General features: G+C 42.7%; 2 protein-coding genes and 2 long non-coding RNA genes across 5 annotated transcripts; 1 reads left to right on the forward strand and 3 right to left on the reverse strand.

The window, feature by feature from the left end:
• Positions 1–1,392: 1,392 nt before the first annotated feature.
• On the reverse strand, positions 1,393–5,061 carry LOC138406546 (uncharacterized). The gene is made up of 2 exons (XR_011239976.1): positions 3,803–5,061; positions 1,393–3,668 (listed from the first exon to the last, which is right to left on the reverse strand). It is a non-coding gene; the product is annotated as an uncharacterized lncRNA (long non-coding RNA).
• LOC109646063 (FERM domain-containing protein 7) lies at positions 1,399–10,974 on the forward strand. Its single transcript, XM_069519042.1, has 12 exons — positions 1,399–2,491; positions 5,076–5,180; positions 5,287–5,329; positions 5,606–5,684; positions 5,847–5,944; positions 6,192–6,306; positions 6,390–6,537; positions 6,877–6,972; positions 7,078–7,241; positions 7,340–7,393; positions 7,495–7,570; positions 7,680–10,974. The coding sequence occupies exons 1-12, from the start codon at positions 2,363–2,365 to the stop codon at positions 8,901–8,903; spliced, it is 2,331 nt and encodes a 776-aa protein (XP_069375143.1). The 5' UTR covers positions 1,399–2,362; the 3' UTR covers positions 8,904–10,974.
• Positions 9,901–24,733, reverse strand: stk26 (serine/threonine protein kinase 26). 2 transcript variants are annotated; one of them, XM_069519044.1, is made up of 12 exons: positions 24,382–24,733; positions 16,736–16,804; positions 16,456–16,617; positions 16,296–16,352; positions 15,938–16,046; positions 15,458–15,615; positions 13,539–13,724; positions 12,812–12,954; positions 12,638–12,737; positions 12,482–12,544; positions 12,024–12,151; positions 9,901–11,134 (listed from the first exon to the last, which is right to left on the reverse strand). In XM_069519044.1, the coding sequence occupies exons 1-12, from the start codon at positions 24,400–24,402 to the stop codon at positions 11,119–11,121; spliced, it is 1,212 nt and encodes a 403-aa protein (XP_069375145.1). In that variant the 5' UTR covers positions 24,403–24,733; the 3' UTR covers positions 9,901–11,118. The 2 variants fall into 2 exon arrangements, with proteins under 2 accessions (XP_069375145.1, XP_069375144.1); XM_069519043.1 differs by having other exon boundaries at positions 12,015–12,151.
• On the reverse strand, positions 20,586–22,261 carry LOC138406545 (uncharacterized). Its single transcript, XR_011239975.1, has 2 exons — positions 21,554–22,261; positions 20,586–21,114 (listed from the first exon to the last, which is right to left on the reverse strand). It is a non-coding gene; the product is annotated as an uncharacterized lncRNA (long non-coding RNA).
• Positions 24,734–25,169: the final 436 nt, after the last annotated feature.

Consider the following 25,169-nt stretch of genomic DNA (forward strand, 5'->3'; position numbering starts at 1 on the left):
TGAAACATTTACAACATTTACATCGTTCTGTCGTGTTTCAGTGTGTCTGTATCTGCAGCTTGTTTCAGAACCGGAGGTGTGTCACTGAAGAGCTGGAGGGTTTTAAATGTTTTACTGTGACTCTCATTAAACTGCAGGTAAAACATGAACGTGCTGCGTTAGAGGAGGACTACGACACACTGCTGCAGTGGAAAATTTATATGAGAGGGAAAGCTGTCAGAGTGCGTGTGTGTGTGTGTGTGTGTGTGTGTCTGTGTGTGTGTGTGTGTCTCAGGAGGGAGGCGGCAGCATAAAGACGCCAGATGCTACTGTGTCAGGCAGGTTTGTGTGTGTGAGAGACAGTGGATGGAAAATGTGTGTGTGTGTGTGTGTGTGTGTGTGTGTGTGTGTGTGTGTGTGTGTGTGTGTGTGTGTGTGTGGCAGATGGTGAGTAGAGATGGATTGAGGCAGGTTCATGTTACAGTATGAAAACTACTCCTGTTTACTGGGCGAGCAAGCGGGTGAATGTGTGTGTGTTAGAGAGAGAGAGAGAGAGACAGAGAAAGAAGGAGAGTGTGTGTGTGTGTGTGTGTGTGTGTGTGTGTGTGTGTGTGTGTGTGTGTGTGTTCTACCAGCAGCTCTGAAGTATCCTCAGGTCTTTAGCTCTATCTAGTGGTCAGATCTGAGTATCACTCTATGATCGGCGTCTATAGTTATGTAGTTATGAGACATTAATGATTATATGTTTCACTTGACTCAGAAAACATGAGGCGGGCTTATAAACACCAACAATAAAATAATGAAAGAGCTTTTAAATACTGTATATTAATTAAAACTTGGAATATCTTTGTTAAAAAATACAGTATGTAGTATAAGTACTGCTCGTGAATGTTAGCGAGACTTAAAACTATTGTTAATACTCAGTTTTATACGTCAGAATCTAGTAATTTAGTATAAATCAAATCAAATCCTCATCAGATGAATATTAAAGTAAAACCTGGCACAGCATGTGTGTGTGTGTGTGTGTGTGTGCATGTGTGTGTGTCAGTCACAGAAAGAGACAAAAGAAATATAATGTGAGACGCTGCCTCGACCAGGATTTAACATGTGTGTCATCTCAGTGTGTGTGTGTGTATGTTGGACACACACACACAAACACACACAGACACACACATTAAGTGCTCAGTCCAAGCTGCAGGCGAGTAGAGACATTGCACTACTAGCCTACTTAAGGACAGGTCACTTCTCTAAAAGTGTCCAGCCACCGTGAAATTCATATTATTCCCATGGAGGACACACAAACACACAAACACACACACACACACACACACACACGGCTTCACATACTGAGTGTGTAGGATCCTCTTTGTGCTTGAAACATGTCAGTTCACAGAAAACACACCACGCATCATGTTGTGAAATAAAAATGATAAAGAATCACAATTTAATATGTTTATCTTTGAAATACTTTAACACAATAATCATCAATATTATTAAAAGCTGATATTATCGAAGAAATCTGACACTGAACTAAAGTTAACTTATTAATACAACATTATTTAAGTACTCCCTGTATTCAAAGCCATACTGGTAATAATAGTATATGTGATACAGTATATAACATATACATATATCATAGTATATATTATATAGCATATTATATAATACAGGTGTATATTGTAAACATGGTATATGATATAGTGGATGAATATACGGTAGAGTCTAGTTCAGTGTTTATAGTAGAAGATGTAGATCAGTCAGCTCGGTACATTATATTTTTTAATATATAGTATATGGATGCAGTATATAATATAGTAAGTGTATTTAGAGTCCAGCTCGGTATATAATATGTTTAATATATATTAATGATGTAGTATATAACATAGTATATAGTATAGTGTATTTATATATGGTAGAATCCAGCCCAGTATATAATAGAAGTGTCAGTGTCAGGTCAGTATATTATAGTTTATAGAGTATATATATTACACTACATAGAGTATGGTATAGAATATAATAAGAGTATGGATGTATATGTAGTAGAGTATGCAGTATTTTATGCAGTAGAAGCCTCGTGGCAGTATAGTTGTTGATATATGATGTTGTGTATAATTTTGTATAAGATGAAGCTCAGTCACTTTCAGTCTCAGCGTCTGGAAACGACGTCAGTGCGCCATTACGCATCTGGTGAGCGCGCGCTCCAGCGGCAGCGGCAGATCCCCGGAGTCCGATGATGAAGAGGAGGATGGTGATGATGAGGAAGAACGTGATGAAGATGATGAAGGTGACGGAGAGCGCGTGAAGCCGCTCTGTGACGGTGCTGGATGCGATGGAGGATTAGACCCCAGCTGCTCTCAGTCCTCCCCGCAGAGGTGAGGGTCAGATGGGGGACGGTCACCGGAGGAGCCGGAGACTCGGGAGTCTCTCCACCAAGTCCCGGGTCTCCAAGGAGACGAAGCTCCGGCTGCGCGTGATCTTCCTGGATGAGAGCGAGCGCACGTTCGAGGTGGAGGTGAGTTCTTCCTCAGAGGCGCGTGCGTCCTCTCCAAATGACGCACAGCTTCATTTTTCAAACATCTCGTATCGCTGCACTTTACTCGGCGTCAGATCTTATCTTCAGAGGTGAATGTGTTCGTGAAGCTTCTCAGATCTCAGATCAGGATCCTCGGGATAATCACGGTTCACTTTGGAAAAGTTTGTGTTCAACAGATTTGAATGTAAGTGCAGACTGAAGCTGAGGGTTTCCATTGTTTGAATCTGAAACATGTTTCAGTCTCACAGTTAATCTGCAGCTTCGTTTCTTCCATCAGCTGCTGACTGAGTTTTAAATAAAAACTGTTTAATGTTTAGATCTAAACTCTGTTCATCCACCATCCATCCATTACTGAGCATTGAGATCCATCCATCCTATAGACACAAATACAACTTTATATATAAAACCTGAATTGAGAAATTCATTTTAAATATAAATGCACATCACACACTTTTTAAATGCTAATACCTCTACTACTTCTACTACTTCTACTAATAATAATAATAATAAAAGTAAAAATAAGACACTACCATATAGACAAACTTCTAACTGACACCATTTCGAACACCCAAAGCATTTTTCTACTTTCTGTGAAATCAAAGTTTTCATATGAACAAATATAATCCAAGATACAGATGTAAACATAAAAGTAGACAGAGATTCTATGATTTTCATATTTGTTGTTTCTGGAGCAGCTAATATCAACTTGTACAGGACAGATGTGGATGTTCTCCCGTCCACATCTGTCCTGCGGCTCTTCCCAACGATGGAAGAAACACAAGCAATCAAACGTTCATGTTAATGCACAAGTGAAACGTTTCTATTTTCTGTTAGTTAAACCTGCCAGCTGTTAGACAGCTGTGTGACGTGTAAACATCTGGAACGTGAAGCAGCAACACTCTGCTGTCTATGAACTGTGTGATCCAGTATCCGGGTCAGGAGCCAGACGAGTGACAGCACGAGTCTTCAGCATGGTGACGTCGCCTCTGAGGCAGTAATGCAATCTAAAAAGAGACCCTCACTGTGTGTGTGTGTGTGTGTGTGTGTGTGTGTGTGTGTGTGTGTGTGTTTGTGTGTTGCAGCTTTGTTGCTCCATTTTCTCCGCCCCATGCTCTATCTGTCAGTTTCCCAGCAGCCTCTGGGACATTAGCAGCATCTTTAGAAGAGGAGAGAGAGAGAGATGGAGGAAGGATAAAAGAAAAAAAAACTGAATGAGTAGATCAGGGCAGAAATAAACTGATAAATAAAGCGTGTACATTTTACAGAGAGGAGGTCATAAGTGTGACTTACAGGAATAGGTTTTACGGTTCACTGTGTTCTCTCGTCTGACCCCGATCTTCAGACCTTCAGGGCAAAACAGCGATTAATGATCAGACAGGAGGACGAGAGCGATGGACAGAGTGGTGTAAAGACGAGTAGTGAACATGATGGAAAAGGGCGAGCGACACGAGTACAGATACATTATTTCAAATATGATAATCAAACATGTCTGAATGGTTCAAAGTACTTCACAGCGTGTACTTTAATTAGTATTTTGTGATTAGTAAGAGAGATGAGATATTCCTACAAAAACATCAACAAAACAAAACTTCTTTGTGACCCTCGATGAAATATTAAAATTCATTATAAACTAGTTGAAGCAGATACTTTGCTTCTTGTGTAAAGTTTGTCTCAATACATAAATGAATGTTAGAGCAGACGTCAAGGTCGGAACGGGGTCTACAGAGCAATACTGCAGGGGTTTCTGTAAATACTGTGTATCTCAGTACGTTTATATCCAAAACACATCCAACTCAAAGTGAAAAAACTGCCTAACATACACACATATATGTATATATATAATTGACCCAAACGATAAAGTCATCAACTACTTATCTCAGCATCAAAAAGACAAAAATAAAACGTGTATTTTACAACTGGTTTTTGTTCGACAGTAAAGTGTACTTCCTCCTGTGCTGTAACTCAGTGCCGTGTTGCAGCCATTAGTTTCCACTAATCACGGGTTAGTCCTGTTCTCTTTATAATCGCTCACAGCTGCTCCGTCCCTCCTCTTCCTCCATCATGACAAGTTAATGAAGGACGTCCAGTGGCCAACGGCAGGGCGGTAAACACCAGCTAGCAGACGGCAAACTCTAAAAAAAACCCACAATGCATCTCTGTAATTAGAGAGATGAGAGAGAAGGGGAGGCCGATAGAGAGAGATGACAGGAGGAAGAGGAAAGGATAATGGGTTCACGAAGGTTATTGAGTTTATATCATCGTCTGTAAATAAAGATGGACGATATTGCAGCTCCTAAAAGCGAAGCCAAAACATCTGGATCGCCCCATAAACCCTGCCTTCTCCATGTTAACGGATGGGAACAAGGAGACGGCAGCACGTTACCCAAAGACGTCGCTGGTTATAGAGAACTTCATCCAAACTCATTATACTAAGTTCTAGTGAAGCTAAGTCGTAGCACATTTAGCCGTGCTCCCCAGAGTGTCCCTTGACTCAATTTGAAAAATCCAATTAACCAATTATCCCCCCCCCCACCTCCTTTAATTCTCTCTCTGGTTTTCACAGCAAAAGGTTTTAGGAGGCGACTTCTTCAACAAAGTGTGCGGTCATCTCAAGCTGCTGGAGAAGGAGTACTTTGGACTGGAGTTCAGACACCACAGTGGAAACTACGTACGAGACACACACACACAGTTAATACGTCTGTTGTTGCCTCTGTCGTCCACACACACAGAGTACATGTTCGAATACTTATACTTCAGTGTGTGGTGTGTTGCAGGTTTGGCTGGAGCTGCTGAAGCCACTGGCCAAACAGATTAAATGTAAGTCAAGGTGCCCTTCACACTGAAGGAACTCAAATACTACTACTACCACTACTACTCCTGCTAGTACAACCAATACTACTACTACTTATACTACTACAGAGTGAAATAAATATTCCTTATCATCACATTTTAAACATTTCTTAAAAGCTTCAGTAGTTTCTCGTCCCACTTCCACGGGTGAATTCTTAATTGAACCTGAGATGCATTCAAACGTTTCCTTCTCTTCTTTATCTTTGACTCGTTTTCTCCAACAAATCTTTTTCTTTCCGTCAGACACCAACGATCTGTTCTTCAGGTTTATAGTCAAGTTCTTCCCACCGGACCCAGGGCAGCTCAAGAGAGGCCTCACCAGGTAACAGGAGTTTAATTCAACTGATTCAAAACTAATAACGAACTTACACTGAAGAGATAAATATATTCTGCACAAGTTGTGACCATATTCTTATGAAATTAAGTGTGTGTGTGTGTGTGTGTGTGTGTGTGTGTGTGTGTGTGTGTGTGTGTGTGTGTTCAGGTATCTTTTTGCGTTACAGATGAAACAGGATTTGTCTAACAGCAGTCTGACCTGTAATGACAACAGCGCCGCCCTGCTGGTCTCTCACATATTGCAGTGTAAGCATAAAAAGTGTAGATTTCATTTGTGAATTATAAAGTTCATATTTACCAGCGAGACTCAAATCATCATCGGAATTATTTCATTTATGTGACTTGTTTTTGATGTTCTGTAAAACGTTCTCCACATCACCTTGCACGAGGAGCGTCTGGGGAAAAGAAAGGTCCTTGATTGAATGTTAACACTGTGTCACCGGCATGTGTGTGTCTGTGTGTGTCTGTGTGTGTGTGTCTGTGTGTGTTACAGCAGAGCTCGGGGACTTCGATGAGGAGATGGATTGTCACCATTTAGAGATGAAGCAGTACGTCCCCAACCAGGAATATCTGGACAACAAGATCATCAAGTTCCACAAGAGACACAGGTACAGTCGGGAAGTGAAGGGACACTTTCATTCGAAAAACCTAAACCGGTTCTTTCTCTTTAAAATCAACCTGTTCTGTGTAGAGGTGTGTCTCCAGCAGACTCGGACATCCACCTGCTGGAGGTGGCGAGAAAGCTGGACATGTACGGCATCCGGCCTCACCCGGCCCACGACGGGGAGGGGATGAGGATCAACCTGTCTGTCACTCACTCCGGAGTGCTGGTGTTTCAGGTCCGTGCTTTAAGTTGGTCTCAAGGTTTTCATGCACTAAGTTTGCATCGAGCTGGGAGCTAAATGTGCACACTGACATGCCACTACTCGGCCCACAGGGGGCGCCGTTAGCAGCTTGGCATTGCGATAAAATGCAGTCGAAACATTCATTGACCGTCCAGGATCAGTTTTCTAACTTTAGAGATTCTTTATCTTTTCATTTGATGTAAAGCAGAGGGACAAAGATAGATAGTAAAGAAACCATAAAGATGGACGACATGTCAGCTCTGATGGATTTCTCTAGCCTGTTGTTAGCACGGAAATATACATTAAATCATTTTTACCTCTTTTTGTTTCCAGGGAAACACCAAAATAAATACCTTCAGTTGGGCGAAAATCCGCAAGTTGAGCTTCAAACGGAAACATTTTCTCATCAAACTGCACGACAAAGTCGGGGTGAGGACCTGGTGTTCGTTAGCAATCATCAGACTGGAAGAGAATTCCTTTAAAGAATCAAATATGTGCCGAATTTAATATAAGTGTTGTGTGACATTCATGCAGCCGTCATGTAAGGACACTCTGGAGTTTTCCATGGCCAGTCGAGACGTCTGTAAGTCGTTCTGGAAGACGTGCGTGGAGTATCACGCCTTCTTCAGACTTGCAGAGGAACCAACGGCGGTACACAAAACACTGTTGTCCTGTAAGGGCTCCAGCTTCAGATACAGGTAACACACACACACACACACAAACACACACAGAATTTTACGACATGAGGATTTCCTCTGTGATACAGGCGGGTTCGTATTTTTATTTTGTGTGGCAGTGGGCGGACACAGAAACAGCTGCTGGAGTGTATGGGGTCAGGGGAAAAGAAGAGGTGAGAATAAATTCATCAACATGAGTCAAATGTTTGAGACTAAATTGGTTTTGAAGGTTTTTGTTTCATCATCTGTTTTCGTCATCTTTTCTTTTCCCCAGAACCTACTGTCAGTCAGACTACGATCCCCGACAGTGTCGATCTTCTCCTGATCTCCTCACCGACGTCTCCAAACAAGTAACACAAGTTTGAATTCAATCGTTTGTCGTTCTTGTCAAATATTTGTTTTTATCGACTTCTCAAAAGTAATTGCTTTTCTTGATCTTTGTGTGTCTTAACTCTGAAGCTGTACCAGCACTCACATCCCTTCCCCCGGTCGACCCGTGCCTTGGCGGTCCACAGTCAGGACGAGTTGGACCCACATCATCGAGGGGCAGACAACATCGAAATCAGGGGAGGAGGGGCTAAACGCAGCCATTCATCTGTCGAGGTCACCCAGAGGCCGTGCCCCCTCTCCCAGGTCTCGCCCCTCTCTCCTCTCCACCAATCAACCCCCTCACCGAAGATGAGATCAGCTTCTACATCTTTGATGGAGGACACAAGGGGCGGACGCATCGAGATGCAGCGCCAAGCCCAGAGGCTGGCCGGGGTTTACGGCAACCGATCAAGGCGTCGGCCCAATCCCCAGCCACACCCAGACGCTGCACAGCAGTTGGTTCTTCTCTACCCGAACAGTCCTGCCTACCAGTATCACCCCGTCCTCCCATCATTCCCATCAGCTGGGTCCTCGCCGCTTAACCGTTACCCCTACTTGACGGACTATGTTGCTGTTTCTTCACTGGAGCGTTTCCCGCAGCCCCGGAGGCGGGACTATGTGACAACAGACAGCCTATCTCGCCCGTTTTACTACCCACTAGGCCACGATTCGCCGTCTGTTTCACCAATCAGGAGGAACCTCCGCCCCGGTGGCTCAGGCGGGTTGGCCAGAGTTTACCAGCAGGGGAGCAATGGTGCGAGGTTCTTGGGTATTGGACACACTGAGGCCGGGCATTACAGCGACGACTGCAACTTCCTCCCAGGGCTACCTCGCCGCGTAGCGAGCCAACCAGATGTCAAGTTCCATCTCTCAAGGAGTTCCAACCCAGCCTTTAACCCCGCCTCTGAGTTTCGGCCCCTTGGTTACTACCCTCACCTGACACGGCCCTCCAGACCCACCTACCTCCCACTAAACTCCTCCCCTCTGCCAGAGCGTCCCACTTCGCTGTGCATGATTGGAGGAACCGCAGGAAGCTACAGCGACTCGGACCCAGAGGTTTTCTACCCATATTACTGCCCACACCCCCCACTGGGGAAGGTGACTCGGTCCGCTGGACTGGCCAGGATGAGGTTTTCCTCTGGAAGCCTCCAGCTGGACGAGGAGGAAGAGGGGGAGGAGGAAGACGAGGACGATGGAGCAGCGAAGGAAAAGGCAAAAAAGCGTATGAAGAGTGAGGGGGAGGAGAACAAAGTAGGAAGTGAGGAAAGAGATGAGACTAAAGGTGCAGCGAAGATCACAGAGGTCACGTTGTAGATGAAGAACAGACCAGTGATGGAGAACATTCAGAACCGACCGAGGATGTCGGGTCTTCGCCTTGTTCCAGTTTTCAGAGTCTCCAGTTGCTGTTCAATAACCGCCCTCGTGGTACAACCTTAGAAAACCTGAGTACTCATACCTGTGAACACAGCAGCTGCAGTACCAGCCTCAACCTCAAGAGGTTCGTCTCTGAACTGAAAGTTTTAAAGCCTGTGTCAACTTTGAAAAAATAGTTTGAGAAAGAAAAAGCCTCAGTGATGGAATTCTTGGGAGTGAAGCAACATTTCTAGAAGGAATTCAAGGAAAACTAGATTTTGTGTTTGGTTCTTGAAAAAGTGGATTGATTAGAAATCAAGCATTAGAAATACTTTTATGTTATCGTTTGAAAACGCGTGAACTCTACTCCAGAGAACAGAGCGGAGAAACTGAGACGTTGACGCTGTCGGGATGGTGGATGTTGATTTAGTGCAGCAAGAACTGGACCAGAAGAAAAAGTCAGAGCGCGCCTGGGGTTTCCCTGCATGGAGCTCGGACATCTGGAGGGAGCTCGAAGTGTAGAGCTCCTTCTTCACGCTGAGAGGAGCCGGTTTACGTCTGATCAGTCTCTTCTGGAACTTTTCCAGACCCACGTCCAAACTGGTGGAAGACGTGGTGAGAGACCAGGTCTGGAAGCTGATTATTCTCTTTCACAGTTGTCAGGTGGATTCACGCTGAAGAACTGAATATGGAATCCTGAGTGTTTCTGTCAGTGAGACTATTTAGTGTGGTTGGAAACGTTCTGGGCGAAGTCACTGTATTAATGTATTTGTTGATGTTACAGCTGAAATTGTGAATTGATGATTATACAGAAGAAGAAAATACCTCGTTCCTGATCAGGTCATTTCGTCTGATAACCAGAAGAGAAATCATTTAACACAAATTTAAAACTTTCCCAATATAGAAATCGATTGAAGCTTGCAGCAAAATGAATGATCTTTTCCTTTAGAGACACAAGTTTTTGATCAAACTTAAATATTTATTCATAAAACTCTAAGTCCCGCTACAAAAAACAACATTACTGTAAAATCTTACATCTTTCATACATCCCCCCCCCAACAAGCATTATTGTATCCCTTATGATATATAAAAAGTTCTATAGTGTCTTTGGTACAAACGGTCAGTAACACCTTGATTTACAGCTCCCGTCGTGCTCTTGAAAAGAACCTGTGCCACTTTCCCACGTCAATGTTAAAGATGCTTCAACGTTCAAGTCGACAGTTTCCCGGAGCCGGTGCACGTCACGCAGACGTTTCTCAACGCGGGTGGAAGACAGCAATTCTTCAAACGTGTTTCAAACTGCGGAAGCTCAGGTTTTTAAACTTTCAGTATTAAACCTGTGAATCCTTGAGTAACGCTGATCTGTCGCCTGAGAGTCGTTTCAGTTCTGGAATATTAGTTCAAATTGTATTTGAAGCTTAACCCCTTAAAGTTTCACGTATGACGGATCTGAGCAGGAGCTGTAAATGAAAAGTGTTACTGAAGACAACAAAATGCAATATTGGCAGAGAAACTGTCTCAAGTGCTACTGAGCAAACACAACGAAATATACAAGGTCAAGGCACGCCGAGACACTGAACACGCTCCTGCTGACGCACGACAACCTTCTCTTATGTGTCATAATCTGTGTGTAACAACAAAAAAATCTGCATCCAACAAAATGACATCTTTTAGAAAACGATAGCATCGACAATTAAGGCACGTGATGGTCAATCAGGGAGTTTGGGGAGATTATTCATGGGGTTAAGTTTGAATTAAGTCGGACTGAAGGCTGGGCCTTACTTTGCATTCCAAACTTCAGCTGCAGAAGTGATTGGGGGGAAAAAAACAGAGAGAGTTCATGACCCGAAAAAACGGGAAACGAAAACCAAAAATCCGACTGACTCAAAAATTCAGTTCATTCAAAAGTGCAGCCGTCTTCTGAATCCAACGTGGGGAGAAAAAAAGGTTCAACCAGCGGCAGTGAAAAAATATATATACATAATATATAGTGTATATATTACATTAGTAGTGTGTGTGTGTGTGTGTGTGTGTGTGTGTGAGTGTGTGTGTGTAAGTGTAAGTGTGTGTGTACAGCGAGGAGACATCGCACAGCAAATCTCCTCCGTATCCAATCCTCCAGCAGCGTCACCGTACGGAGACAGTCTCCATCTGACTTCCTCTCTCCGTCCGTCCTTTAGTTGGTCGTGAATCTGTCGGAGAGGAACCGAGGCGCTCAGTGAACAAATGATCAGAGGCAGGAAGATTTTACTCCCTGTAAGAAAACTGAGGCCGAGAGCGTTTCAAAAATATTTCCCAGCAAACAAGTTATCTAGAAATCCTGATCATTGAAAGCTGCATCATTTTCAAGCAATGATAAATATAAATATGGGAACACGAGTCTTTTACAGACGTGTGTCATGTTTGACGAAGACTTGTTCAGAATAATAAATTCGATTGTGTTAATGTTTTGAAGAAAGACATTTTTATTTGGAGAATAATAATTTAAAGAGTAATTTAATGAATGGATAATAAATGATCAATATCGGCTGATATATCGGGATTGAAAACTTCCTAGCATCAAGTCCTTCTGCAGAAACGTTTATCGCGAGCTTCAGGGAATTTAAAAAAGGCCTTTTTCTCTGTTAACTGACGTTTTATTTTTCTTAGAAATAATTGTCAGATATATCGATAGTGAAAATAATTGCCGGCTGGAGCCTTAAAGTTCCTCTTTGATGGAATAATACGACCCTGCCCCAGTTTTCCTGCGGTTAATTATGAAAAAAAAAAGAATCAAAGCACTTTGATTAAGTCCAAATTTACAACATGAATAATTAAAGTCTTGAAGGAGATTTTGACACAGAGTTGAACTACGTGAGCGAGGACACGAGGTCGAGGACCCGACAGAGTTTCGGGCAAATTAGTGATGAATTCAACGACGTGTCGGGTGGAGCTCCGCTTTCAATCAGGAGAAGTTCAAGAAGACGACGAGAGAAGAGACATTTAAAATATTTACAAGAAAGAAAAAAGCGAGAAAGGAAACAAACAAAGTGAAAGTAAAGAGTCGATCGGTTTAGAAAACGACAGACGTACTTCTGGTACCTGGCAATGATGTGTGTGACCATCCTGTCCGTGATGCCGGGACAGACGTCCTCGGCCAGGCGGATGTTGCGCTCCAGGTCCTCGATGGCCTGGTGCTGCTCAGAGTGCTCCTTGTGCTGCTGCTTCAACTGCACGAGAGAAACACAAAAAATACAACAATATGAATCATCTGCACCTCGTTTTACAAATAATCTTACACTTTTTAAAGATTATTTTTTATGAAGAATTGTTTTTTTTCTCTGACGTTAATTTTGGATAAACTGATTTTTTTCTTCCCTTTGTTATTTTCCTCTGTTATTTGCTTTAGTCCCGAAATGTTTTATTTCCATTTCTGACCGAACATTTAAATTTCAATGAACGAATTGAATTGCTGTGTGTGTCTCAGAAAATAAAACAGAGATGTGCTTCATTTCACCGACACACGTTTCATTACTCACTCTGAGCGTCTGTGTACTGACCTCGGTGAAGACAGGAGAGATGACTGTGGTCAGACTGGTCGATTTACTCAACTGATCCTGAACCTGATGAAGAGGAGGACGAAGGAGGAAAGTAATGTTTCAGTACAATTCGTTATGAAGAATATTTATATTATTGTTACTGTGACAAACACTGACCGTTCCGTTGAGAACCTTCCTGTCGCCGGCGGACTTCTTCTTCCGAACAGTGGTGAAGGACCATTCAGGAGAGTCGCTGTTCTCCTTGTTACTGGACTCACTGGAAAGAGTTTTAGAAACTTGTAACACACAGGCACTGAGCAGTTATTGTCTTCACAGAAGTAATCTGATTACCTGTCGGAGTCGTCGGAGCTGCTGTCGCTGTGCCCCTCCTCCTTCCACCTCCTGTACCTGTCGATCAGCTCGCTGAGGTAGGATGTCTTCTTACAGTGTTTGACGATGAACTTGTGTTTGAGGAGCTCCTTCGCTGTGGGACGCTGCACGCACACACACACGCACACACACACAACACACACACGCACACACACAACACACACACACACACACAATGTACAGGTCTTTAGTCGACTCACTTCACTATAAATATTTGTCTTTGAGCTCGAGCATTTTTTTTTTTTTTCATTATTCTTATTTTTACTGTATTATAATAATTTAAATACATTTACTTGTTTAATTTTCTCTTCAATTGTGTTTATTTCATTATTTCATTATTTATATCATGTATGATTTATTTGTTCATACATGTTGAGGAGGAGCAGAAAATAAAAGGGAGAAAGAAGTGAAGCTAACGGTCCACCAGGGGGCAGCAAGATGCCACATCAATTAAACCAGAATAGAGAAATGGATTAAAATGAAAAACTGTATAAAACCTACAACTAATTTTTTATTGCAAAATTATTAATATTGCAAAATGCCACAAATAAAAAATAGAAAAGATAAGAAAAACAAAATGAAGCGTTAAAAATGACTGAAAACTAAAGAAATTGCACACGTGTAAGTCTACGTGTGTGTGTGTGTGTGTGTGTGTGTGTGTGTGTGTGTGTGTGTGTGTGTCTCTTACGAAGGCGGGGTCCTTGTTGAGACAGGACTCTGTGAACTCTTTGAAGCTCTTGGAGAAATCTCCTATCAGTGTTGGCGGTGGAGATTTGGGAATGTGGAAGAGAACTCGCATCGGGTGCATGTCCGAGTTCGGAGGTTCACCTTTGGCGAGCTCGATGGCCGTGATGCCCAGCGACCAGATGTCGGCCTGGACACACACACACACGCACACACACACACACACACACACATGTAAATGAATAAATGTAGAAATACAGAAAAAGCATTTTTCATCATAAAATGATTTTTGTATTTACACTTTTATTATCGGGGTATTTATTATTTAGACTTTGCTGTTTCTTCGTGCAGGTGAACGCACCGGCAGTCAGGTGTGGGTTCTTTTTGTAACACTCACAAACCGTATGTCAACCTGAAGGCCCACACACAACAAAGGTACACACAAAGACAACGCAACACACACACACACTCAGGACTGCCACATGCACACAGGTTGAATGACACATCTTCTCAACTTGCCGCAGCAGCCATGTGTCAAGCCCAGGTTAACAGACGTGATCTCACATACACACACACACACAGACACACACACACACGTGCACGCACACGCACGCAGCGGTCGTAGCAGTGTCATGTTACAACAGGATGCTCGGTCGCTGTTTGACTGTTAACTCCAGCGGCTCCGTTACTGTTACACACTGAACATATGGCAGCTTGTGTGTGAAGCACAGACACACAACACAGAACAACACAACATGTGTTCTCTTCGCTGGCTTGTTTGTTCTTTATTCTACAAAAACTGAAACAGCGCCACATGTGGTCGCATTAAAACTTTACTGAAACAGAGCATTAAATAAAATTAAATAAAAACTGAAGCCACACACACACACACACACACACATGAATCAAACCATATCAGGACATTCTCTGTTTCCAAAACACACAAACCAGACACACACGGATAGAAAGCAGATCAGAACACGTCAGCTCATTATTTCACTTGTTGACTTTGTTATTGTGCGTCTCTCTTTCAGCTCTTTAAACGCTGTGTGTGTTTGACGACAGCAGCTGCAGCTCTGAACGCAGGAGACATTTCGTTATTGAAGTCTTTGTGCGACTCGACACAAACGAACGAGGGAAATCCCTCAGAAATAAAGAAAACATCACGAGGGGAGTTTATGGTCAACGCACGAGATCAGAGACCAAACACTTTGTCGTGGGTTTCCTTTTTGTCGTCAGCACAGTGTGTGTGTGTGTGTGTGTTTCTATGCAAATGAAAGGAGACTGAGGAAATAATGCAAACGACCTCAGAGGCCAGAGGCAACAAAGAAAATCCACGTGGCCGACGTTGTCAAGGCAACAGGCAAACACGGGGAACTGGGGGGAGCAATAAAATGGACTGAGGGACCGTCGACTTAAAGTGAAGCTGCAGAACTCAAACACACAGTGGTTCCGTTCTGCTCTGGCATCAGACGACAAACTCACGGCAGTGGCGTGATCGCCCGGATGATGCGAGAGCTGATTAACACGTGATGACGTCACAGAGTTAGATATGAAAGGTGTCGTTCTAGAGAGACGAGAGTCTCAAAGTCGTTTGAGCGCATTCGGTTTTTACAGTTTAACACAGTGTTCAGAGCCGAGGGTCAGATTTGGAAATGCAAACGTGAGTCATGTGTTTTACAACTGACTGGAAGTTATGTCATCCACTTCCTTCCTGCTGCAGACGAATCAGAAACCAACTGTTCACGGAATCTGATCAGTAAACAAAGCTTCTCGCCATCATGTTTAGAAAACGTCCACGTGCACGAGCAGCCGGACTGTAGCGCGTATAGAAACAGTCACACCCCCAACATGTTTACATCAAGATGGCGGCACGCGTCCGCCTCGTTGTGTTTGTGTGCACTTCTTGTCTCGGCAACCGACCTTTGAGTCGTAGGCGGACTGCTGGATGACCTCGGGAGCCATCCAGAACGGCGTTCCCACGAAGGTTTCCCTCTTGATCTGCGTGTCCGTCAGCTGACCGGCCACGCCGAAGTCCGCCAGCTTCACCTGACCGTGCTCCGACAGCAGGACGTTGGCAGCTGCGGACAAATTACCAGCGTGCTTTAGATTATCAGTGTAAATCGGCTGTAAAGTCATGAACTGTCCAGTTTATCTATGACCCGGGAAGAGCCGAGGCGTTACAGATGGTACTTCTTGTTTTCAGATATGTCGTATCTCTGGTGGTTTTCTTTTCACAGAACTAGTTTGTGGCTCCACCCGACCTGGAGCAACAGCTGGGTGAAGATATTTTACGACTCACATTTACCTGTTTTATCTTAAACTGACTTCAGCGCAGAACTTTTAACCACGGTGGTGAAAGGCAGTGAAAGCAGAAGCCATTGTTTGTAATGTCAGCCGCACCTTTAATGTCTCTGTGGATCTTCTTCTCTGAGTGCAGGTAGTCGAGACCCTTCAGGATCTCCTTCAACATGGTGGCAATCTGAGACTCGTCAAACGGACCCGCCCGCAGCTACACACACACACACAATAAAATAAAAGTAAACATAAAAGCTGCAGTTTATTTTCTAAATCTTTACCATTTGTTTTCCTCTAAAAATGTTTTATTTTGTCTTCATCTCATTCATTTGTTGATTTACAAGGATTCAAATCTGCTTCGTCACTTATTAAAAATCTACCAAACAGCAGAGTTGCACAGTCTCGTTGTAAATGTCTCAGACCAAACTGAGGGAATCATTTTAATATCTGTTCTAACACTCACCAAGTCCAGAGCTGAACCTCCACCCAGATACTCCATGATGATCCATAGTTTACTGCCCTGAATATAATGTAGTAAATAACGTTTCAGTCTGTTTCCATCACTTGGATTAAAACCAATATTCTTACGTTACATATTGTTCTCGCCTGCGTCCGGGTCTCACCTTCAGGTAGGAGCCGTAGTACTTGGTGATGTAGGGACTGTCGCACTGACTGAGAACCGTGATCTCCTGCTGGATGTCCTCGATCTCGTCCTCCGCCTCCTCCAGGTCAATGGTCTTTATGGCAACGACGCTCTGAGTGCGATTATCGATGCCTTTAAACACCTGCAGGAGGAGGAGGAGAAATTAAACACACTCCAGAAAATCTGAAAATAAACTGAGGCGACAACTAAAACAATTAACTAGATTATGGACAAACGAAAAGTGAACAATTAGGCCACACCTCTCCAAACGATCCTTTTCCGATACGATCCAGTTTAGTGAACAACTCCTCAGGATCGATCTGAGAGCTCTGAGAGGAGAGGACGAGAAAAGATAGATATAAATATATATATTAATATAAGTGAACAACAAAATACACAGAAATGTCTTAAACAGAGTCAGAATAAAAACTAAACCCAAGAGTGAAACGTCAAAAACTAATAGAAACATTAAAAAGATCTATAAAATATAATGTGATTCGTAAAAATGTTGACTAAATATAAAGACATATATATATATAGATACTCTACATGTTGTTTAAGTATAACATTAGATTATGTATCTAAAAATGTTTACGTAAAATAAATTTTATTTGAGTCCACAAAAGTACAAAACCTAAAGCAAAGAGAGAATGTTTCCATCACATTCCCTGGGACACACACACACACACACACACACACACACACACACACACACACACACACAGCCATGTTGTCACCACAGAGCTACACAACACTAGACGCACACAGACACACAAGCCTGCACAGAAGGAAACAAGCATGACAGTTAAAGATAACAGGAACTGAACACACAGCTGCCTGACCACACACACACACGCACGCACACACACACACGCACGCACGCACACACACTTCACTCTGTTGCTGTAAAACTCAAAAAGCAGAAACTTTACAGGAATAAACGACGCAGTGAAAACCGTGTGAACGTCACGTGTTCACACTCTGTGGTTTTAAATTAAAACAATCATTAAACAGTGACGTCACAGAGAGGTCGGGGGGGTTTATCGGTTTTGTTAACTTAGCGGGAGGTAACGTCTGTTTGCTTGTTTGTTCGTCAGCATGAAGATGAAAAAAAAAAAACACACAAATAATTGTGGGGGGATGGGACCTGGATAAACGGGTCATGTCCCATCCACTAACATGGTGGAGACAGTGTTTGTGAGCTAGAGTGCAGCCAGCCACCAGGGGGCGATGATTCTGCTTCACTTTCAGGAGCCGACATGTCGTTCATCTGTATTTATAGTCTGTGGTTTGGACTGGAGAGAGTTTGAGGCCTTAACACACACACACACACACACACACACACACACACACACACACACACACACACACACACACACACACACACACACACACACACACACACACACACACACACACACACACACACACACACACACACACACACATTAAATGTTGGAAGAACATTTAATAAACACACACACACAGTAGTGTATGATATTCCTGTGATGCTGCTGCTTGAACTTCCTGTCTGAACTAAAAAAAGGAAAACACACACACCACACACCACACACACACTCACACACACACACTCACACAGCGACCGCAGCGCTGCCACACCCTCTCAGCAAACACAGCATTTACTGTCTAATGATACTTTTGAGTTTTTCAGCAGGAAGACGAGAGCACGACGGATCAGACGGCAGAGACGAACAGCCTCTTCGTCTTCTGCGGCTCCTCCTCTTCATCCTGACACATGTGTGTTCTTGCAGTTTCACGTCCGTCACGTGTTAGAAACCTCAGCAACTCGCTCACCGTGACTTTTCCCCAGACATTTCACTACATAGTCAGACTGGCCGGTATGCACTCAGCTGAAATCTGGCAACGGATTCTCGTGTCACTGATATCGATTGTGGTGCGATGATATAATAATCAACCATTGGGTTTCCCCCTGCAGGGCACGGGCGAGAGACAACGGAGCCTCTGTCCCTCTCTCCCATCACAGCAGCATCTATTTTTGGACTCTCGGCTCCTGTTGTAGTTTTACCTTCAAGTATCACAAGTTGGAAAAACATTTAATCATCTTTTCTTTTTCTTCCTTCCGGATCATGTCTTTCCTCCAAATACAAAAGTTTTCCTGATTTAAATAGTTTTAAAAAAACAGTGACGTTAATAATTTGAGCTGTTAAATAAAATAAACTGAGGCACTGATATAAAAATAAACAGATTTCAACTCCTTGTGTTTATAGTAAAATAAAAAACGGGGGGAAAGTGACGGACTGAGCTTTGAGGAGGGATCATATAAAACTTTGACCTTTCTGTCTCAGTGTGGTGAAACAACAACAGTTAGAGGAGACAAGAAAGTTAACTATTCAACGCCGGCTCAATCATTACAGAACATGAGCGCCGCTGCGTTTCTGTAGATAAATTCTGTTTCTGCACAAACAAAATCTTCAAGCTGCTATTGGTTCAACACACGGCCTGGGAATTTAAATTTCAGCTTATCATCAGTTACATTAGACGTTCAAGAAGAAATGCAAACAGACCCTATTTCCTGATTAAAGGAGGATAATGTGTTTCATGTTAATGTTTAACCGAAGACAAAGCTCAGATCATGTTTCTGAAAAGAATCCTTCAACAGTTAGACGAAGAGCAGAGAGAAAACCTATTGAGGCGTCACCACCGGGAGTCGGGCCTCGTTCACACTTGGTTCAGTTCGTCAGGCTCCATTAGACTCTGTCGGGTGTGAGAGGTTCCTCGAACCAACGGACAAAAACATTTAGTCCGAGCAGAAGAGGTGTTCTGACTCTGGACCACACTGAACCACGGTTCTGTTCAGAGTGAAAACACTTTCCTGGGCCATTCACAGGAAGTAGAGACAGCATTAAACAACAGAAGAAGAAAAAGAGGAAGCAGCTGCAGTCTTCACCTCCGACGATATAAAGTTTGATCCACGAGGACGTTCATCTGCTGCATTTGAACTAGTGTGGAGTACTGTAGTACTGTGGAGTACTGTAGTACTGTGGAGTACTGTAGTACTGTGGAGTACTGCGCCTGAAGGGGCTAATGCTGTTAGTGAGACCATCATGACGTCACCATGGCAACCAAATTCATTTTCTCCATTCAAACAGAAAGACTATTTCAGGACAGGTTCTCTGATAAAGACTCATTATTGACGCTGATGATTCATGAGACTGAAGATTTAAATAATACTATAGAGCAGAGGTAAAGAGACACACACACACACACACACACACACACACACACACACACACACACACACACACACACACACACACACACACACACACACACACACACACACACACACACACAGAGCTGGAGGTTAAGTGGTGATAAGGTAGATTTAGGTCAGAGCTTCACACAGAGGAGAGAAGGAGCACAGACGGAGGCGTGGTCGGGTTTTAAAGGTCAGCGAACTCCTGCCGCTCCGTCTGACAAGCAAACATTCAGCTGCTCAGGAAAAACTTGGACGACGCCACGGAAACTTTGTACCAGTGAGAGAGAGAGAGAGAGAGAGAGAGAGGGATCCATGTTTTTAAATCACCCAAGTGTGTGTCCAAAAATCCGGACAAAAACAGCTCTGTGTGTGTGTGTGTGTGTGTGTGTGTGTGTGTGTGTGTGTGTGTGTGTGTGTGTGTGTGTGTGTGTTAGAGGTCAAAGGTCGCAGCTGCTGGGGGAGGAAGTACAAACACAGCATTTTCATAAAAAAACAAAGCATCATGTGAAAAACTCCCTGAACGTTCACCAACGTGACATCACCTGTTGTTTTTCTTCATTAGAAACTTTCATAAAACTGGTGCAAAAAAAAAAAAATCGTCCGATATGAGTCGTTCGTGCTCGTTCTGTCTCTTAGTTGGAAACAAAACCTACTGAACAGACAATCAATGATGTAGAGAGGTGCGTTATGAGCCTGGGTGAAATTTTGGTGGGGATTTCAAATGACGGGTTGACAGACTAAAGAGTGAAAACAAGTTCTCGTGCAGCTGACACTGCAGGTCTGACTGTCTGCGTGGACGGTAAAAACCTCAGGGCCAATAGCACCGAGGACAGAGCGCTGCTGAACAATGAAGCAACAGACCACAACACTCTTGTCTGTGACTTTATTCCACTCGGACGTGATGTTGTGACGTGTTCTTCAAAGTGACGTCAAATACAGCAGCTATTTGTGACACAGTAGAAAAGTTCACGCGACAGAAACACTGACTCGCTCACCATAAATCAGAACACACACACACACACACACAAACACGCACGCACGCACGTAGCAAGTGAAGATTTCAGGTTTCAGTCGGGCCGAGCCTGTGATTATGTCACGGCAGGATTCCTGAGAGGCTGAGGAAGGTGCAGCCGTGAAATTCACAAAGAGCCGAAGACGAGGAGGGCACTCCCTGGAGTTTGATCGAGGCTGTCACCACGGATACGCCTGCCGATGCCTGCCCTGCAATGTCTGCCGGAGACGAGCTGATTCCACCGAATCGCTGATTCACCGCAGGACGGGTTCAACACAAAGAGCGCGGGAAAGTTTAGCCGAAGCCGCAGAGTTGATCCCAGGGGGAGTGAGAGTTCAGCAGAGAGACAGGAAGTCAGGGTCAGAGGTCAGCTGACAGTATCTGCTCTAAAGCCAGGAGAGATTCAGCTTCTCATTTAAATGGATTTCAGCACGGAGACGTTTGAACTCTGATGTTGTTCTTATAAACTTTAAAAAACAATATAAATACAACAGGTTGTGTTTTGTGTTACAGGTACTTTTACTCAATGACTGTAGTTTCCACATTTGACGTACTGGTACTCAACGTATTCTGTCGTATATATTATTATTAATATATTTAGTTTTCTCAAAGAATTGATCTGAATATTTCTCCAATCATTGATAAAATGAGAAGAGCTCATTGATTCAGATAGATTTGCTGATATATATATATAAAAAATATTGTTATTCTGTAAAATAAAAGCTTTAATTTCAGCAAAACTAAAAACACTATATGATATTGAAAGACTCATATCAGCCAACGAACTGATAAATCAGTCGGACTCTATGACGCAGAAACATTTACATCTTTATCTTGGTGCCTCCTGGACATCTTCCATTGGAGGATAACCAGAAACTGAGTCAGTCAGAAGTCACTGGAGGGACTACATTTCCCAACAGGCCTCGGGACGACTCAGGATCGACAAGGGGGAGGTGGAAAGCGAGGTCGAGGAGGGGGCCTCAGCCACTCAACCCTGGATCAGCAAAACAAAATGGATTGATGGAAGTAAATGTGTCAGAACATCCCGTCTCCCTTCCACATAAAAAGCAGAAAATTACGAGCGTCCAGTGTTTCTTTTTTGCCAAATCGACATTTTATCAGAGAGCGAGCATCGAATCTGAAACGGGACAAGAATTCACTCCTGACCCAACGATTACATCACGAGCAGCAATAAAAAAAAAGGTGTTTCCTGGCACACCTGAGCGGGCGGAGCCATCGTCAGGGTTTCCCGTAGATGACCTCATCAATCAATTATAAACAATATAATGTCTAATTGCACTTGGATCGTATCAGCTGAGTCACCGTCAGGTTTCATCGAGAGGAAACAAGCCAGTGTCAAACCATCAACCACCAGGGATTCATTTCCTGGTGGTTGTTATTAGTCAAGTTTCTGCCTCGTCGATCTCTGTGGCAGCTTCAACAGACAAGTCCGTCAGCCTCCGTGTTGTAACAGCTGCCGCCAGGTGTGTGTGTTGTCCTAACCAGCATGTGACATCACCACCCCCACCCCCCCACCTGGGACAAACAGAGCGAGATGACAGCCAGTCCCACAGGTCGACACACCTGAGAGCCGGACAAACAGGAGGCCGAGCTTTCAGCGCGTTCAGCTCACACGCCTTGTTCAGCGACACGGTCTACCACCTGGTTTACCTTCAATCAACAAGCCTGGTCCCACACACACACACACACACGTCGTATAAATGTGATGTTAAACAGAGTGTGTGACGGAGCAACCTGCAGTGACACAACAGCAGGAAGTCCAATAAAAGATTATAAACCATGCTGAGCAACAAAAACACAACACAGGTCACCGTCCCAGAGGCAGACACACACCTCGTACTGAGTGATCACAGTCCTGTTATAGTCCGTATCATAAGTGGGTTAAGATAATGAGCTAAAAATAAAGTTATAATACACAATGAGTCACTGTGGGAGTGTCACGGCGATGAAACCCCTCCAAAAAAGTCACGATAACATCAGTAAATAAAAATACAGAGATAGGATAAGTAATTATAGAGTATTAATATCATGACTGCAGGAAATAAAACCATTATAAATGATCGTAGTATGTGTTATGCACAAGCATCAAGTCACTATATCAATAACAGAGACTTCCTAGGAATATAAACAACGTAATATCTCTGTAAACTCAGTATAGAGCATCATCATCATAACATTATAATTATATATGAATATTAGAAACACGACAGTCACATTATAATTCACTATATTTGTCTTATGGGGACATCTACAGAGAACAACTCATTCAAAGTCACATTTTAAAGCGTTAAATTGACATTTAAGGTTTATTTTTAGTGACATAAACTGAAATTCAACTTGCAGGGTCGTCCAAGGAGATTTAAACATCGGTCAGTGTCTGAATCTCAAGTTGGAGCAGCACAGTCATATAACAAGTCACTATAGGGTCGTTCAATGGAGATATTAACACTGTAAACTCACTGTAAAGTCAGTATGAAGTACCAAAATCACAGTATAAGTAACTATAGATGTACTATGGTGATATTTTAAGAGATTAAAACAACTTGAATTAACTTTAAACTCAATATGGAGGAGCAAAGCCACACTTTAATTCATAATATAGGTGCATTTAGAGGGATGAAACTGCTATAACGTCACTGTGGAGTTAGTCACTAGATTGATTATATAAATCTATTATATCTATCTATTACTCACTATGGAGTAAGAAAAGTTACATTCGAAGTTACTTCATAACACAAGTGTTTTATAAGAGATATAAATACCATAAAATCACTGTATCAGTGTCAGTATGATAACCACATTATGATCCACTGTAGATGTATTGTTCTGATATTTAAAAAAAAACTGAACATGCATTTCTTTTAAACTCACTGATAATGAGATCAGTCACATCTTGTGTCAAAGAGTTAATATCTCCAGAACAACATGAACTCACTGTTTAGTCAGTATGAAGTATTAAAATCACTTATCTGATAACATCAAGACCTTTTCAGTAATGTAACCATAAAATCACCATAAACTCACTATTGGTGTAATAAAGTCATTAAAATAAATAATGTAAGTGTATTATAAGACATTCAAACACAGTCAGGTCAATGTTACGTCAGTGCGAGGCGTTAAAGTTACATTTGGAATCCCTAAATTGATCAATAAAGGACAGTTTAAGACACTGTGGGGTAGGAAATGCACATTTTAAGTCACTTACTCATTAATATAGGTGTATTACAACACACTTTGACACCATAAAATCGCCGTACACTTAATTTGGAGTAAAGAGGTCACATTTGAAGTCACTTCATTCATAGTAAAGGTGTATTACAATACATTTAAACACCATTAAATCACTATGAATAAAACCCTAACTATGAGTCAGTACATAAACAGTGTACATGTATTATAAGACCTATAAACACCATAAAAACCACTTTAATCTTAATTGGCAGAACCGAGAAGTAAAGTCTCAGTAAGAATATCGTTGGGACTGAATCAAACCGTCACTAAAACCCAGTAAACCGAACCTGACGATCCGATCCTGCAGTTCACAGAGAGTTTGGCTTTGAAACAGCTGCTTGAAAGCAGATGTGACTGTGCAATAAACTGTGATAAAGCTCTGAATCCACCTCTTCACTCACCTGCATACCAGGAACCTCCATGGTCACTTCTTCTGAGTCTGAACGCCCTGTTCCTCCTCCAGCTTTCACTCTTTCTCTCCTTCTGCTGCTCCTTCTCCTCTTTCAACTCCTCTTCTCCTTCTTCTCGGTTTATTCCCACTTCGACCTAAACTCAAACGTGTCCCGGGATCAAAGAGATGAAAGCAGTTTTAACCTGGTGCGGTTCGAGTCCGACAGAGCAGCAGGAGGAGGTTTGTTTGTGTCAGAGGCCTCAGTGAAAAAGTGAGGAAATGAACCAACTACACGCACACACATAGAGACACACACACACACACACACACACACACACTGACAGAGTGTGTACTCACAAAAAGTGTCGAACAAACGAGCAAGATGACGAAGTGGTTACTGCCCCTTTAAAGGAGGAGCCACCCACTGTTACACTACAGGATCCTTTACTGCTCCCTGCTGTTTATATACTGTCAGTGCATCTATCTATCTATCTATCTATCTATCTATCTATCTATCTATCTATCTATCTATCTATCTATCTATCTATCTATCTATCTATATATTATATATATTATATATTATATATGTAAATATAGTTGTCAATCAATAAATTGAGGCCAGTGTTACCTACAGGAAAGTTCAATATAACTTGGAAACTTCAAGAATCAATGAAAACAAATTGGGGCTCATGTTGCAACTCTTTAAATTCAACATCCATGTTTTACCTTTATGTACGTTTACAAAAAAAAAAAAAAATACTCTTAAATTATTGAATTAAACACATTTGATGATATTAT

This window comes from Paralichthys olivaceus, chromosome 22 (genome assembly GCF_024713975.1).
Source record: "Paralichthys olivaceus isolate ysfri-2021 chromosome 22, ASM2471397v2, whole genome shotgun sequence".
Taxonomy (NCBI): Eukaryota; Metazoa; Chordata; class Actinopteri; order Pleuronectiformes; family Paralichthyidae; genus Paralichthys; species Paralichthys olivaceus.

Excerpts from the sequence above, each read along its gene's own strand:
- LOC109646063 (XM_069519042.1), top strand. The coding sequence starts at position 2,363 with ATGGGGGACGGTCACCGGAGGAGCCGGAGACTCGGGAGTCTCTCCACC. Across the intron at positions 5,685-5,846 it reads CTCAAGAGAGGCCTCACCAG|GTATCTTTTTGCGTTACAGA; the intron begins GTAACAGGAGTT and ends GTGTGTGTTCAG. Across the intron at positions 6,538-6,876 it reads CCGGAGTGCTGGTGTTTCAG|GGAAACACCAAAATAAATAC; the intron begins GTCCGTGCTTTA and ends TTTTGTTTCCAG.
- stk26 (XM_069519043.1), bottom strand. The coding sequence starts at position 24,402 with ATGGAGGTTCCTGGTATGCAG. Across the intron at positions 16,353-16,455 it reads ACTACGGCTCCTACCTGAAG|GGCAGTAAACTATGGATCAT; the intron begins GTGAGACCCGGA and ends CATTATATTCAG. Across the intron at positions 15,616-15,937 it reads GATCCACAGAGACATTAAAG|CTGCCAACGTCCTGCTGTCG; the intron begins GTGCGGCTGACA and ends ATTTGTCCGCAG.